Source organism: Vitis riparia, chromosome 13 (assembly GCF_004353265.1).
Source record: "Vitis riparia cultivar Riparia Gloire de Montpellier isolate 1030 chromosome 13, EGFV_Vit.rip_1.0, whole genome shotgun sequence".
NCBI lineage: Eukaryota > Viridiplantae > Streptophyta > Magnoliopsida > Vitales > Vitaceae > Vitis > Vitis riparia.
In genome coordinates this window covers 16,528,595-16,543,778 of record NC_048443.1, presented here as the reverse complement: position 1 = coordinate 16,543,778, position 15,184 = coordinate 16,528,595, and the positions used below count along the sequence as shown (strand labels likewise).

The 15,184-nt window shown below is 30.4% G+C and overlaps 2 protein-coding genes across 2 annotated transcripts in view; both read left to right on the top strand.

Annotated features, from left to right (window-relative positions):
- Window positions 1–2,332: 2,332 nt before the first annotated feature.
- LOC117928360 (disease resistance protein RUN1-like) lies at window positions 2,333–6,256 on the top strand. The gene is made up of 2 exons (XM_034848255.1): window positions 2,333–3,099; window positions 5,080–6,256. The coding sequence occupies exons 1-2, from the start codon at window positions 2,333–2,335 to the stop codon at window positions 6,200–6,202; spliced, it is 1,890 nt and encodes a 629-aa protein (XP_034704146.1). The 3' UTR covers window positions 6,203–6,256.
- Window positions 6,257–9,567: 3,311 nt separating this feature from the next.
- The window catches only part of LOC117928154 (disease resistance protein RUN1-like), a 118,150-nt gene continuing 112,533 nt past the window's right edge, over window positions 9,568–15,184 (top strand). The window contains exon 1 of the transcript XR_004653537.1: window positions 9,568–9,673. The gene's annotated coding sequence lies outside the window, so the exon portion shown is untranslated. The remainder of the gene's footprint in view (window positions 9,674–15,184) is intronic.

The following is a 15,184-nucleotide window of genomic DNA, read 5'->3' as shown; positions in this document are numbered from 1 at the left end:
ATAAATAAATAAAATTAATAAAAATAAAATAATAATTTACAAAATAATAAAAACTAAAAATTAAAGAGTGAGTGAGCTTAAAATAACAAATGTAATCATGATTTAAAATTGGGTTCAAAATTAATATAAAAATAAAATTGGGATAAATTTTAGGGTCTACACGACTATTATGAAAAAAATATACAAATAAATTAATTTTAAATAAATAAATAAATAAACAAACGAAGAAAGGTAAGTTTGTATCAAAAATAAAAATACAAAAACAAAGATAAGCACATTAAAAAAATAGTTAATATTATTCAAAATAGTTTTTAATAAATTATTTCTATTTAATCTTAACCTAAAATAAGTATAGTCTTACCTTATCAAAATTATTTAATTTTATTATACTTCATGAAAAATTAACTTACTTTAATATTGTCGATAAATCGGTTTTTTTGTCCATATTTTTTGAATTTTAGGTTTATCCTTGCATCGGCATGCTTCATGACAAACGCGTTTTGATTAGGATATTAAATTGTCTTTTTATCCAAAGTCAAAGGACGTGGAGTTGGACTGTTGGGTTTGATCCAATGCACATGCACTTAGTTTGGAATTGTGGGTCTCCCCACTTGAGCTATGCTTTTAAATTTTATTTAAAAATTAAAAATCTAAAAGAAAAATGTATGCTTTCATACACATATTTGAATAATAAAAAAAAAAACGAAAACAAAACAAGAACCCTCTAAAATTTATTTAAATTTTATGGATTTTAAGCTTAAAGAAGAATATCGGATATGATTAAAGATAGTATATTTAACTAAAAAGTGTTTCTTATTTTATGTTTTTTAAGAAAGTATATGGAAAAACACTTTTCCCAATATAAAAATTATCATTATAATTTTTTATTTTTTTATATCTTTTATACACTAATTAAATATAATAGAAATAAAAACTTATAATAAAATTTAAAACATTTTTAAATAAAAGGCTATATTGTTATTTATTTTATTTTATTAAATTATCCAAATTAGATAAAGGAATATAAAATATGTTTTTAAGTTCTATATATTATTATTGAACATCACAAATTATGTCATATATTTTTTTTAATAAAAACAACTTGAATACATGCATTATTGTTTTTTAATCAATTTTTTATTTCATTAAACTAATATTTTTATTCTTAGCTATGAACTCCTATTGTATGCTCAGTTCTTGAAAATTTTGGAAAAAAGAAAATATGAATAAAAAAAGATTGAAATGAAAAATGAAAAGAAAGAAAAATTGAAAGAAGATAGAAAATAGATTTAAAATTAATAAATTGTTTTTATATAAATGCTCACTTCACTTTTCTTTTTTTCCTTTTTAATATAAAAATTAAATAATTTAAAATTTTATAAAATTTTAACTAATTTTACTTATATTTAATTTTTTTTGGATAATTTTTATGAGAAACCAAACATAAAAAAATCAATTTTGAAAGATATTTTCCTCCCATGTATTTTTTTTTAAACCAAATAATTAAAATTGTCCTTAATTATACAATTGATGCATAAATTATGAAATGTAGCATGATATCCTTATTAAACTTTAATCACTCCTGTTTGACAAATTGTCATTAATTAAACAAATGTGATTAAATATTAATCTCATAACCTCACTGAAAATTTTCAAAAATAATGAAAGGAATAAATAAAAAAATATAAGAAAATGAAATTGTATAAGGTCATATTTGATATATGGCAATAGACAATGATAATGGATATTTTTTTTCATTCCTATTTTTCTTCTATTTCCATGTTTGGTACATAAAAAAATTGTGCCGAATTTTAATATTTTATATTTTAGCTTTATTTTTAGATTCATCTCCTAAATTCAAGCAATTTGATAATAAAAATATACTTCATTGCTTGAATGCAATATTGATCGAAGTTTTGGAATATATCTAATTAACTAAATGAGATGTTAAAGAAAAAAAATATATATGTTTGGTTGTTGAAAATTTTGGTTTTTGATTAAAAAAAAATTAGAAAAAGAAAATATAAAAAAAAAAAGTAAAAAAGAAAAATTAATTTGTAGATAAAAATTTATTTTTTCACTCTCATTGAAGCTCATTTCACTTATATGTAATTTTCTTTATGAATATAAAGATTAAATAATTTAAAATTTTTCTTTTTTTCATTATTATTATTTTTTATTATATTTGATTGGTAGACTAAATATGGGAATTTTTTTCTCTTTTTTAAAGCATTTTCCCACAGGATATAGCCTCAAATAGATAAATAAATAAATAAAAAGTAACCAAATAATCATAAATGGTGGGACCGTGGGAGATGAGAGTTATGGGAAGATGGATATTGACATGAAATTCTCACCCCAGGTCCAAAGCATCCAGAGATCAGATCTTTTATCTCTTTCTCTCAATGCTACCCTTTCAGCCCACCTTCCTCCTAACTTCTTCCCTATTCACCTCCCCGAACTTTTCTCAAGAAATAGCTTAAATGCTAAGCTACCCCTGCCTCCTAGCCTGAAGAGAAATCAAGCTTCGAAATCTCTTCTAGTTGTGACACAGAAAGAGGGGAAGAAAACAACCATGACTTCCACAAACACCCAGATCATCTCTTATTCTCCTTCTCCTTCTTCTTCTCAATCAACCCATCAATTCACTTATGAAGTCTTCTTGAGTTTCAGAGGAGAAGACACCCGCCATGGTTTCACAGATCATCTTTATGAGGCTTTGATTTCCTGTGGAATTCGCACCTTTAGAGATGATGAAGAACTGGCGAGAGGAGGAGTAATTGCATCTGAGCTGCTGGAAGCTATTGAAGAATCAAAGATTTTTGTTATCATTTTTTCGGAAAACTATGGTGCCTCTAGGTGGTGTCTAGATGAACTGGTGAAGATCAGTGAGTGTGGGGCAACGGAGGGGCGACTGATTCTACCTATTTTCTATCATGTGGATCCATCCCATGTGCGGAAGCAAAGAGGGAGTTATGAAAAGGCATTTGTTGATCACGAAAAGGAAGCAGATGAGGAGAAAAGGGAGAAGATTCAAAAGTGGAGAAGTGCCTTGGCAAAAGTTGTCAATCTTGCTGGATATGATCTACAAAAATATCAGTAACTATAATTTCCTCTTATCTTTCATTGCAACATTTTCTCTTTCAATCATGTTAAGCCCATGAAATTCATGCTCACTTCAATTGAAAATTCTATTCAACTCAGCATTTCCTTACACTGATAATGCCTTTTTCCCCCTCTTCTTTGTGATCTTAATTTTATTTTATGATCTTAAAAATTATCTATTACTCAAAAAATGTTGTTAATGTTGATCTACTTCTTGTGATAAGCATAATAACTTCATATTCCTATCGTTGTTAATGTTGTTTTTTATTTTGATAATTTTCATAACTTGTTTTTGGTGATGACATGGATGAATTGTTTTTCTTTTTTTAATTTTCTTTGAAAGCTAATATGATTTAATTTTTATTGGGAATAGATCACCTCAAGCTAGAAAAATCGTCCTTAAGGATTGAGTAGTTAATATTAGATTGACACTTATTATAATAATAATCTATAGCCTCATCCATTATCATTTCATGTCTTTTCATATTAAAGTTTAACAAAGAGTTCGTTGACTACTATTAATAATATCGAAAATTTTTATTAATAAAAGTAAATTATAAAAATAAAAATAAATTAAATTAAAATTAAAAAAAATAGTTATCACTAAAAATTTTATTTTGTTAATAATAAAATATAAAAATAAAGTAGAATTGAAAAAAATACTAAAGTATTATTATGCTCAAACCAACTTTAATAATAAAAAAAGTAGAAAAATTACGGATGAAAAAAAATATATAAATTTTAGTCTTTTATAACTTTATTAACTTTATAAAGAACGGATATATATATATATATATATATATATATATATATATATATATATATATATATATATATATAAATTTAAAATAATTTTATTATATTTTTTTTTTATTACAAATGAAATGAGAAAATATTAGATTATTTTTTCCTTTTTATAATTTTTGAAATTGAAATGACATACATTATATCACATTAATTATTTCTTTGAAAATTATGAAAAATTCAAATAAAGTTATTTTAGTCTTTATAAAAAATAATAGTAATTAATCATTATCTATAAAACGAAATATATTTTAATCTTTTCCAACTAAAAAGGTGAAAAATTAATCATATTTTTTTCAAATCTTTTCCAAGGAATATTTACTTTTGAATTGCTACTCTCTTTCTTCTCTTATATCATATATATATATATGGAGACAAATAGTTGAAAAACAAAAATCATTAGAACCATCAAAACAACTACCACAAAAAATTTGAAGTGTTATTCCATGTGTGTTAAGCCCATGAAATTCACGCTCACTTTAATTGAAAATTATATTCAACTCAGTATTTCCTCACGTTAATAATGCTCTTTTGTCCCTCTTCTTTGTGATCTTAATTTTATTTTGTGATCTTAAAAATTATCTATTACTCTAAAAAAAAGTCACAATTAGTTTGTCCTGTTGATCTCCTTCTTCTGATAAGCATAATACCTTCATATTCCTATTGTGTTAGCATGGAATTAATATATTGGTTTTCTAGCTACCCACTTGTTAGATATCATACTAATATTTTTTTTCCCTTTTTTTTAAAAAAAAAACTGTCATAATGAATGAAATTGTTAACAAATTTTCATAAAAACCCGAGAAGCCTAACTTTTTACTGTGACTAAGAGAAAAAAAAATGTTAAGAAAAATGATTTCCTTATATTTGAATAACATAGAAAATAGTATATAAAGAAAATTACACCCCTTCCTCCTCCTCAAGTAGGGAAAGTTTTGTTTCCTTTTTTGCTTTTTTTTTCAAGTAGCATTATACTTCACAAACCGAAAAAGTACTTAAATTAGTAAATTGGGTGATTTTTTTTTCCTTTTTTTTGGTGGGGGATAGGGGTTCACATTTGATTAGCCACTAGTTCAATCATAGTGGAGAATCTAAGTATTGCTAATTTACTTCACATTTTTATTTTTTACAACTTATTTTAACTTAGCATATATACTTTGTAATTGACAGATATGAGACAAGACTTATCAAGGAAATTATTGATGTCATCCTCAAAGAATTGAACTCCAAGCTCTTACTACATGTTAACAGGAACATAGTTGGAATGAATTTTCATTTGGAAGAATTGAAATCATTGATAAAAATTAAGTCAAATGATGTTCGCATGATTGGGATTTATGGGCTTGGTGGAATTGGTAAGACCACAATTGCCAAAGTTGTATATAATAATATCTCACATCAATTTAAGAGTAGAATCTTTCTTGAAAATGTTAGAGAAAGGTCCAAGGATTACTCAAGTCTACTTCAATTACAGAAAGAACTTCTTAATGGTGTTGTGAAGGGAAAAAATAAAGAAATAAGTAATGTTCATGAAGGGATTAATGTGATAAGAAACAAGTTTCACTCTAAAAAGGTTCTTCTTATTCTTGATGATGTAGACAATTTGAAGCAATTAGAATTCTTAGCTGGAGGGCATGGTTGGTTTGGTCCTAGAAGTAGAATCATCATAACCTCTAGAGATCAACATTGTCTAAATGTGCATGGAGTCGATGCATCATATAAAGTTGAGGCACTAAATTACGAGGAGTCTATTCAACTTTTCTGTCAACATGCTTTTAAACAAAACATTCCTAAAAGTGACTATGTAGACCTCTCAAATCATGTAGTAAATTATGTGAAAGGCCTACCATTAGCTCTTGAAGTCTTGGGTTCTTTTCTTTTTTGTAAAAGTGTGCCAGAGTGGGAAAGTACATTACAAAAACTAAAGAAAAAGGCCAACATAGAAGTCCAAAATGTACTTAAGATAACCTTTGATGGATTGGACAAGACAGAGCAAGAAACATTCCTTGACATTGCGTGCTTCTTCAAGGGATGGAATGAAAATGATGTAACAAGACTAGTAGAGCATGCAAGGATTGGAATAAGAGTTCTTAGTGACAAGTGCCTCATAACTCTTTTTGGTAATACCATAAGGATGCATGATTTGGTAGAAGAAATGGGTAGAGAAATTGTTCGACATGAACATCCTAAAGAGCCTGGGGAATGGAGCAGATTGTGGGACCCCAAGGATATTTCCCTTGTATTGAGAAAAGAAATGGTATGGATCAAATGCATTAACTTACTTTATATATAGTGTCATTATTTATGTTTAAGGAATTATATATCTTTATAGTTTTTCTAAGGTTTTATATGTTTCATGCTTTTATCTTCATGTTTTTTTAATTTTTACGGAACGAAAATAGTTGAAGCAATATTTCTAGATATGTGTAAATCAAGAGAGATCTCATTTACTACTGAAGCTTTCAAAAGGATGGAGAGACTTAGATTATTCAAAATTTATTGGAGTCGGGGTTTTCTTAATTATATGGGAAAAGGGTGTCAAAAGCTCCTCCTTCCTGAAGATTTTGAATTTCATTCACATTATTTAAGATATCTTCATTGGGAAGGATACTCTTTGAAATCCTTGCCTTCAAATTTTGATGGAGAGAACCTCATTGAACTCAACTTGCAGCATAGCAATATAGAACACCTTTGGCAAGGGAAAAAGGTAGTATTAAACTTAGTTATATTGTGTCTTCCCTTAGATTAATTTTGAAGTTCACGAGAATTTATTTGCTAAAATAAAATGATTAATTTCTTTTGTTGTAGTATCTTGAAGAGTTGAAGATCTTGAATTTATCAAAATCTCAGCAGCTCAATGAAATCCCACACTTCTCAAATATGTCAAATCTGGAGCAACTAAATGTTGAAGGTTGTAGAAGTTTGGATAATGTTGACTCATCTGTTGGCTTCTTGAAGAAGCTTACTTTGTTAAATTTGAGAGGGTGCAAAAAGATTAAGAGCTTACCAAGTGAAATTCAAAACTTGGTCTCTCTTAAAAATCTTTATATAGATGGTACTACTATTGAAGAATTACCCTCCTCAATCTGTCATCTCACCTCACTTCAGTTGCTATCTATGTGTGAATGCAAAAACTTGAGGAGTCTTCTAAGCGGCATTTTCAAGTTGAAATCCCTTGAAGAACTTAATCTCTCTAATTGTTCAAATTGGAGACTTTTCCAGAAATCATGGAGGATATGGAATGCTTAAAGTCACTTGATTTAAGTGGAACGTGTATAAAAGAGCTTCCATCATCAATTAAGTTTCTAAAACATCTCGCTTCTTTGCAGTTAGTGAAGTGTGAAAACTTGAGGAGTCTTCCGAGTAGCATTTGTAGGTTGAAATACCTTAAAAGGCTTGCTCTCTCCGATTGTTCAAACTTGGAGACTTTTCCGGAAATCATGGAGGATATGGAATGCTTAAAGGAGCTTGATTTACGTAGAACGTGTATAAAAGAGCTTCCATCATCAATTGAGTTTCTAAAACATCTCGCTTCTTTGCAGTTAGTGAAGTGTGAAAACTTGAGGAGTCTTCCGAGTAGCATTTGTAGGTTGAAATACCTTAAAAGACTTGATCTCTCTGATTGTTCAAACTTGGAGACTTTTCCAGAAATCATGGAGGATATGCAGTTAGTGAAGTGTGAAAACTTGAGGAGACTTTCGAGCAGCATTTGTAGGTTGAAATACCTTAAAAGACTTGATCTCTCCGATTGTTCAAACTTGGAGACTTTTCCGGAAATCAAGGAGGATATGGAATGCTTAAAGGAGCTTGATTTACGTAGAACGTGTATAAAAGAGCTTCCATCATCAATTGAGTTTCTAAAACATCTCGCTTCTTTGCAGTTAGTGAAGTGTGAAAACTTGAGGAGTCTTCCGAGCAGTATTTGTAAGTTGAAATACCTTGAAGGACTTAATCTCTCTGATTGTTCAAACTTGGAGACTTTTCTGGAAATCATGGAGGATATGGAATGCTTAAAGTCTCTTGATTTAAGTGGAACGTGTATAAAAAAGCTTCCATCATCAATTGAGTTTCTAAAACATCTCGCTTATTTGTAGTTAGTGAAATGTGAAAACTTGAGGAGCCTTCCGAGCAGCATTTGTAGGTTAAAATACCTTGAAGGACTTTATCTCTTTAATTGTTCAAACTTGGAGACTTTTCCAAAAATCATGGAGGATATGGAATGCTTAAAGTCGCTTGATTTAAGTGGAACGTGTATAAAAGAGCTTCCATCATCAATTGAGTTTCTAAAACATCTCGTTGATTTGCAGTTAATGAAGTGTGAAAACTTGAGGAGTCTTCCGAGCAGCATTTGTAGGTTGAAATACCTTAAAAAACTTAATGTCTATGATTGTTCAAACTTGGAGACTTTTCCGGAAATCATGGAGGATATGGAATGCTTAAAGTCGCTTGATTTAAGTGGAACGTGTATAAAAGAGCTTCCACCATCAATTGGATATTTAAATCATCTTGTTTATTTGCATTTGAGCCACTGCAAAAACTTGAGGAGTCTTCCAAGCAGCATTGGTAGGTTGAAATTGCTTAAAAAACTATGTCTCAATGGTTGTCCAAACCTAGTCACGGAGGACACAGAAAATTTAATAAATCTTGTTTTATTAGAAACTCAGAATCTAATGGATGGAGTAACCCCAAGTGATTTACAGTGCCTATCCTTGCTGGAAACATTAGATCTAAGTCAAAACAAAATGCGTCACATACTTGCTGCTATTACTCAACTTTGTAATCTAAGATGCCTTAATATCAGTCAGTGCAAGATGCTTGAAGAAATTCCAGAGCTTCCATCAAGTCTAAGAGAAATAAATGCACATGATTGCCCAATCTTTGGAACTCTATCAAATCCATCAACTCTTCTCTGGTCTTTTCTCCTCAAATGGTTCAAGAAAATTGAGGTACAATTTTTGTTTTAACTTTTTTTTTTCTCTCTTTTAATTACAAGTGCTTGTGAATTAATTGATATTTATTTTAATTTCCTATTTTCTCTGCAATTAATAGTTCGAATTTACTTTGTTTGTTAAGTTGACCCACCTCTGGAAATGTTACTTTTAACTGTGCAGCCTCCTTTGAAATGGAGAAGTATTAATCTAGGAGGTAATGGAATTCCAAGGTGGGTACAACATCAGGAAATGGGAAGGCAAATAAGAATAGAGCTTCCTATGAATTGGTATGAAGATGACCACTTTCTTGGATTTGGATTTTTCTGTCTTCACCATCAATAAAAAAAAATTTATTTATCTTTGAAATTTGATGAAGGAGAATATGCTTACGATGCAGTAGAAATTTTCTGTAGTGAATGCCATGAGATTAATGATAGTGAATCAGATCAAGTGTTACTAGTGTACTATCCTAAGATTTCTTTTAGGGACGAGTCCCACTCCAATCAATATATGATGCACCTTGTGGCTTTATTTGATTCATATGATAGGGGATCAAAAATCAAAAGTTGTGGGGTCCATCTTATATACTCTCAAGACGATCAACAGAACCATATCTCATCAGTAGATTTTCTTAGCACCCACGATAATGAAGACAACCATATGCCTATGTTGTTGAATCTTCTTGAGAATTTTGGTGACAACATATCAACAACAAAAGCTATGAAGAGAAGCTGTGATGACACCGAACATAACCAAGCGGAGGAACCACACCATAAAAGATCGAGAGAACCCAATACCCATCTCAAGCTTTAAACTCAAACACCAACCAGTAGGTACATCAACAAAACTTTCTTAATTTATATTTAACCATCTCTATACATCTTCAGCTTGCTCATTTAAGCTATCATGAAAATTTATGTGGCCTATGTAGCACTATATATTTTAATATTTTTAATATATATTTTTTTTGAAGAAAAAGGTTGCAAGGAGAAAATGAAATATGGAAAACTTTATTTGTTACATAACGCAAAGGAAAATTCTACAGTGCCGGGGGAGGTAGCATGTCTTGTTTTTTTTTTAGCCGTTGGATGAAAGAGATTAAATCTCAGCCATCCAAAAGAAAAAGGAAAAATGAAAAAAAAATTGGGTACCTGTTTTCTCCCCCTCTCAGCCCCTTTTCTCGTTTTTCCCCTCTCGTCTCCTCCATAGCCGACCGTCTTCTCCTCTATAACCGACCATCTTCTCCTCCATAGTCGGTTGTGTCCCCGTGTTCTCATCTCCACTCATCATCCTCCATAGTCGACTAGTGTAGCTATTGTTCCCCATCCTATTCTCTCACCCATTTCCAAATTTTCCCCCCACTTGTGTCCCTATGCTCTCATCTCCACTCATCATTCTCCATAGCCGACCGTGTAGCTGTTGTTCCCCATCCTATTCTCTTATCCATTTCCCGTTTTCCCCCTTAATTTGGTATCTTCTCCACTCATCCTCGATAGTCGAGTCGGGTTTCTGTTTTCTCACTCTTTTGCCGAGTTTCCCGATATTTTCCTCTCTTCTCCATACTCGGCTCTTCTTTGGGTACTTGTGTTTTCTGCTCATCTCCATCGGTTGTTATTTTCAGGTGCTTTCAGTTGTCTTTGTGTATTGTTGGATGTTTTCGTGTTGTTGGGTGTTTTCGGGTGAGATATTGTAGCCGTTTCGGGTGGTATCTTTTCAAATTTTGTCTTTTCTTCGTATTCCCTCTGTTTATGTCCATATTTAATTTTTATATTTGGGGTTTTTTCGGGTTTTGAAGTAAAGAGTGTGATATTCCCGCTCCCCCCTTTCCTCTTCATAACCCTTGTATTTTCTTCATATTTTATATTTTGTTTAAGGGGTGTTTTCGGCTTCTAAATTTTGTGGTTTGAAGACCCAAATTGAAGACATAGCTAGAAGAAGAAGAAGAAGAAGAAGAAGAAGAAGACGTGTAGTACTAAGAGAAAGAAAGCTAAAAAAGACACAATTTTTTGTTAATCAAAAGGCGGTTGTGTCGTAATTATTTGTCGAGTTCTATAGTAAGGAAAAAAATGTGAGTATTGATAATGTGTTTTACAATATTGTATCCATTATATTTCATGTTTTTTTGTTTGATTTATGGATTGATCACATAATGAAAAATAATGTGGTTAGATCCATAATTGGAGATTGAAAATAATTGATATGCTAATTTTGTGAACATTTAAAATGTACAGAGATTTAGGGAGGATTTTGTAGTGGTGGTGAAAGTATGTTTGATTTATTATATTTGGAATCATATTATAAAAATTGACTTAAATGATTTGATTTAATTTTTAGGAGCGAACACAATGTTGTTGAAGTTGTTAGAAATCCAAAGAGGCCTATCAAAGCTTGGATACATTACTGGTAAGGAAAAATAGAAATATGTAAAAGAATATGTTTTTTAATGTAATTTTTTTGTGGTTGTTATAGTTAAATTTGTTTGAAATTGTTTTGTAGTAACGATCAATTGGCCATGATCAAAGAGAAGGATAAAGGAGTTAAGATAAATCATGATGTAAGGAGTAATATTGTTGTGTCTAATATAATTACATTTTAAAATTAGAATTTAAAGTATGTGACCAATTAATGTAGTTGAGGAAAAATTTGGGCAAGAAGTGGAATGAACTTTCAAAAGTAGAAAAAGAAGATTTCATGACAAAGTCCAAAGAAAGTTTAAAACAATATTTACTTCAAAAGGGTGTGGTTCCAAAGGTAATTTTTTTTTGTAATGAATATTTAATTTCATTACTTATGTATTAGTTGGAAATTATATTAATGTAAACATGTTTGATGTTTGTATATCTTTTCAGTTATATTTTTAGACTCGATGCTCACCCGAGTGAGTGATTAGAGTTATTGAAGAATTAGAACCAAAGCAAAGAGTAGCCATAGAAGAAATAGGATTTGGTAGCCTTTTGCAACTTTGATGTAAGAAAATTGATCATGGGTTATGTCTTTGGTTGATAAATAGTTTCAACCCAAACACTTATATATTAGAATTGTATAATACTTGTATCAAATTATCCTCCATTGATATTGAATTTATTATGGGATTGAGGGCAAGAGGGTTGAAGATTGGCATAAACAAAGATGTTAGCCATAAGAATGATTTATGTAAAAAATATTGTGATAAAAAGGGGCGATTGCCATTAGTGATGTTAGAAAATCAAATTAGTGAGAGTAAAGAAGGTGGAAATGATTTCAAAGTTCGTTTTGTATTATTTGTGTTGGGTGCATTATTGTGCCTAACAATAAAGCTTTTTGTGAAACGTTCTTTCTTACATCTTGTGGATGACATCGATTCAATAAAGAAGATGAATTGGGCTGAATTTGTGTTGTCTTATCTTGTGCATGGGATTGAAGAGTTTAAGATGAAACAACAAAGTGGGGTTTGCGGATGCTTATTGGCTTTAATGGTAATGTCCTTGTAATTAATTTACATCATAGTGAATTTCGAATTTGTTATAATAAAATTTGTTAACTAACTATATATCTATGTCAAATATAATCGCAATTATTCTACCATGAGCATATATCATTCGAAGAGAAATTTCTACCATTATATACTCAACCTTGTCCTCAGATTACTGCTTGGGGAGATGATGAAGTACTGGACATGAAACGAAGATTGAAAAAACTCGGTGGATATGCAAATGACAATGTAAGTTATAGTTTCAAATGTCGTTTAATATTGGTTTAAGTTTCTAGTGATTTTTAATCGATATGTGTTATATTTTGATGAATATATTGTAGGTCAAAATATGGGTGATACAAAATGAGATAAGGGATTGCGTTGATAGAAATGTGATGACAATGGAGAGAGGGAATGAGGAGGATGAGAAATTTGAAATCAATCCAAAGAAAGATGTTATTAAACGAGTAAGTTTTACAATATTCATCGTGAGTATCAATATTAGTAGTGAACCCTTGTATTATGATGTTATTAATGAAGTTCCTATATATCACTAGGAACACGGTGGCAGCTTAATGGAGATGGATAAAACCTTTCAACAATTAAAGACACATCTAATTGATTTGTGTCATGGTGCAAGTAGTAGTAGCTGTGAAAAAGTTTTGACTGAATTTGAGGAGAAATATACTACATTGAAAGGTCTCTTCCTTGGGTCAAGCGGAAAACCTTTGAGAATGCACGAGGAGGAAACGAAGAATGACATTCTCTCATGCGAGAGAAGTTTAGAAGATAAGGACAATAAGAAAGGAAATGAACATTATGTTCACACTTTGTCAATTGAGAAGTTATGCACTGAGGACTTGAATGGAAAGAATGAAGATGCATGTGCTACATCAATTGAAGTGCTTATCATTCCAGATGAAAATGTAGATATTTTACCACTTCCAATGAAAAGTAGTAGAAGAGATTATGGAAAGGTATGTACATATAAAAGAAAAAATTATTTTCTTTACAACTACTTAACCATTACATAATAAATAGATGTATATTAATGGCATTTGCCATATTAGGAACCATTACGAGCACTATGTGGTTATCTCGATCATGTCATGAAAACACATACATCAAGGGAGAGGAAACCAAGTAAATTCAAGGTCTCCCTGTTTGTACACAATTTAAGGAAGATGGGAAAACGTCAAGCATCAGAGGTATAATACAAATAGTTTAATATCATGTTCTTATTTTTGAAAATCAACATATATAGCTAATAATTATGTCCTATTTTCGATTTAGTCAATCCCCATGTCCATTTGTGAAGACGTGGTGGATGCTCAATCATTCAATGTACTTCAATCTCTTGTTGCTGATTATGTTTTCAATATAGCATTGTTAAAAAGGTTTGTAGTGTCTAGAACATTCATAGACATGTTACAATTTTAGCCTTCATATGCTTCCAATTTAGTCAAGAATGTTTTAACATATTATTATTTTAGTGAGCTTCTTGTTGACTTTGATCATGAACATGGAGTTCATGGAGATTTTGAGTGCTTACGTCCTAGACAAAATTTGATGGATGTTGTAAGTACCTACTTCATTTATATCAAATGCGTGCTAAATTAATTAAATTAATTTATTGAAGTTATTGTTTAACAACAGGTAATAAATCTAGAAGTCTCAAAGCTAAATTATTTTCAGAGGCAATTTATAGGCATTACAAGTATAAGATGCTATCTTCCCACAACATTTTCAGTAAGCTTATATTTCTCTTGTTGTTTACTTACGTATTAAGTACAACATACTAATGTTCGTATTATGTTTTATTATTAGCAAATGATTTTGTGCAGGAGTCCTCATCATTTTTTTTATAGAAAAACATCCATCGTGAGTAAGTACATTAGCGAATTGGATGATTGCGAGAAGGTTAGTAATTATTTGTAATGTTTAATTGCATATATGAAATTTAGAGTAGATATTGTTTTCACCTATAATATAGTAGATATTTTGTGCCCCAACTCATATATATTGTTTTTCTAACTTTACAACTATTTATTCCAATGCATGACAATTGCCCCGGTCATTAGTATCTGTGCGTCATTGACTTCAAAAACTCTCAGATCCAAATTTTGGATTCATTGCGATCGAAGAGTTGGGACGAGTTTTGGTTTAAGAGTGTCAAAACAGTGGTATGCTTTCATCTTTTTGTTTTCCTTTGAATTTGTTTTTTTTTCTCTCCCATATTTATTAACACTTTCATAATAAATTAGGTTTAATTTTGTAAAACGTTCTTCAAACTGTATGACATAGGGAAAGATGTTTTCCAATTCTCCATTGATTGGGTTCCTTCGATTCCGACCCAAGATAATGGGTTAGTATGAATACATAACTCACATTAATATTGTTTATCTGAGCTATAATTATATAACCATTCAATAAGTTGTTTTTCTTTTCTTTTCTTTTTCTTAGGTGGGACTGTGGAGTGCATGTCATTAAACATATGTAGACATTCAAAAACAACTTGAACCTAATAATTTTTTAAGTTTTGATTAATTTTATTTCATCTATGGATTTTTTCAATGCATCTCGATGTATTCGTAGTTTCAAATTATTAATATATTTGAAAAAACCGATATATTAGATAACATTCCATGTATTTGTAATTTCGAGTTAATAGCATATTCGTAAAAACCGATTTTTCAAATAACATAATATTACTCAACTAGAGGAATATGACATGGAACTCGTAGGAGCCAACTCAGAGGAAGATGACACAAGTAGGAATCGAATAGCAGGCGCCGAAAAGCGTGTTGCAGCGAGCTCCTCTGGGAGGCAAAATCGTCCAATGGGAAATTGAAATCTGTCTTTTCCAGACAGTGACTGCCAAGAGCTCAACAGC

Excerpts from the sequence above, each read along its gene's own strand:
- LOC117928360 (XM_034848255.1), top strand. The coding sequence starts at position 2,333 with ATGGATATTGACATGAAATTCTCACCCCAGGTCCAAAGCATCCAGAGA. Across the intron at positions 3,100-5,079 it reads TATGATCTACAAAAATATCA|ATATGAGACAAGACTTATCA; the intron begins GTAACTATAATT and ends TGTAATTGACAG.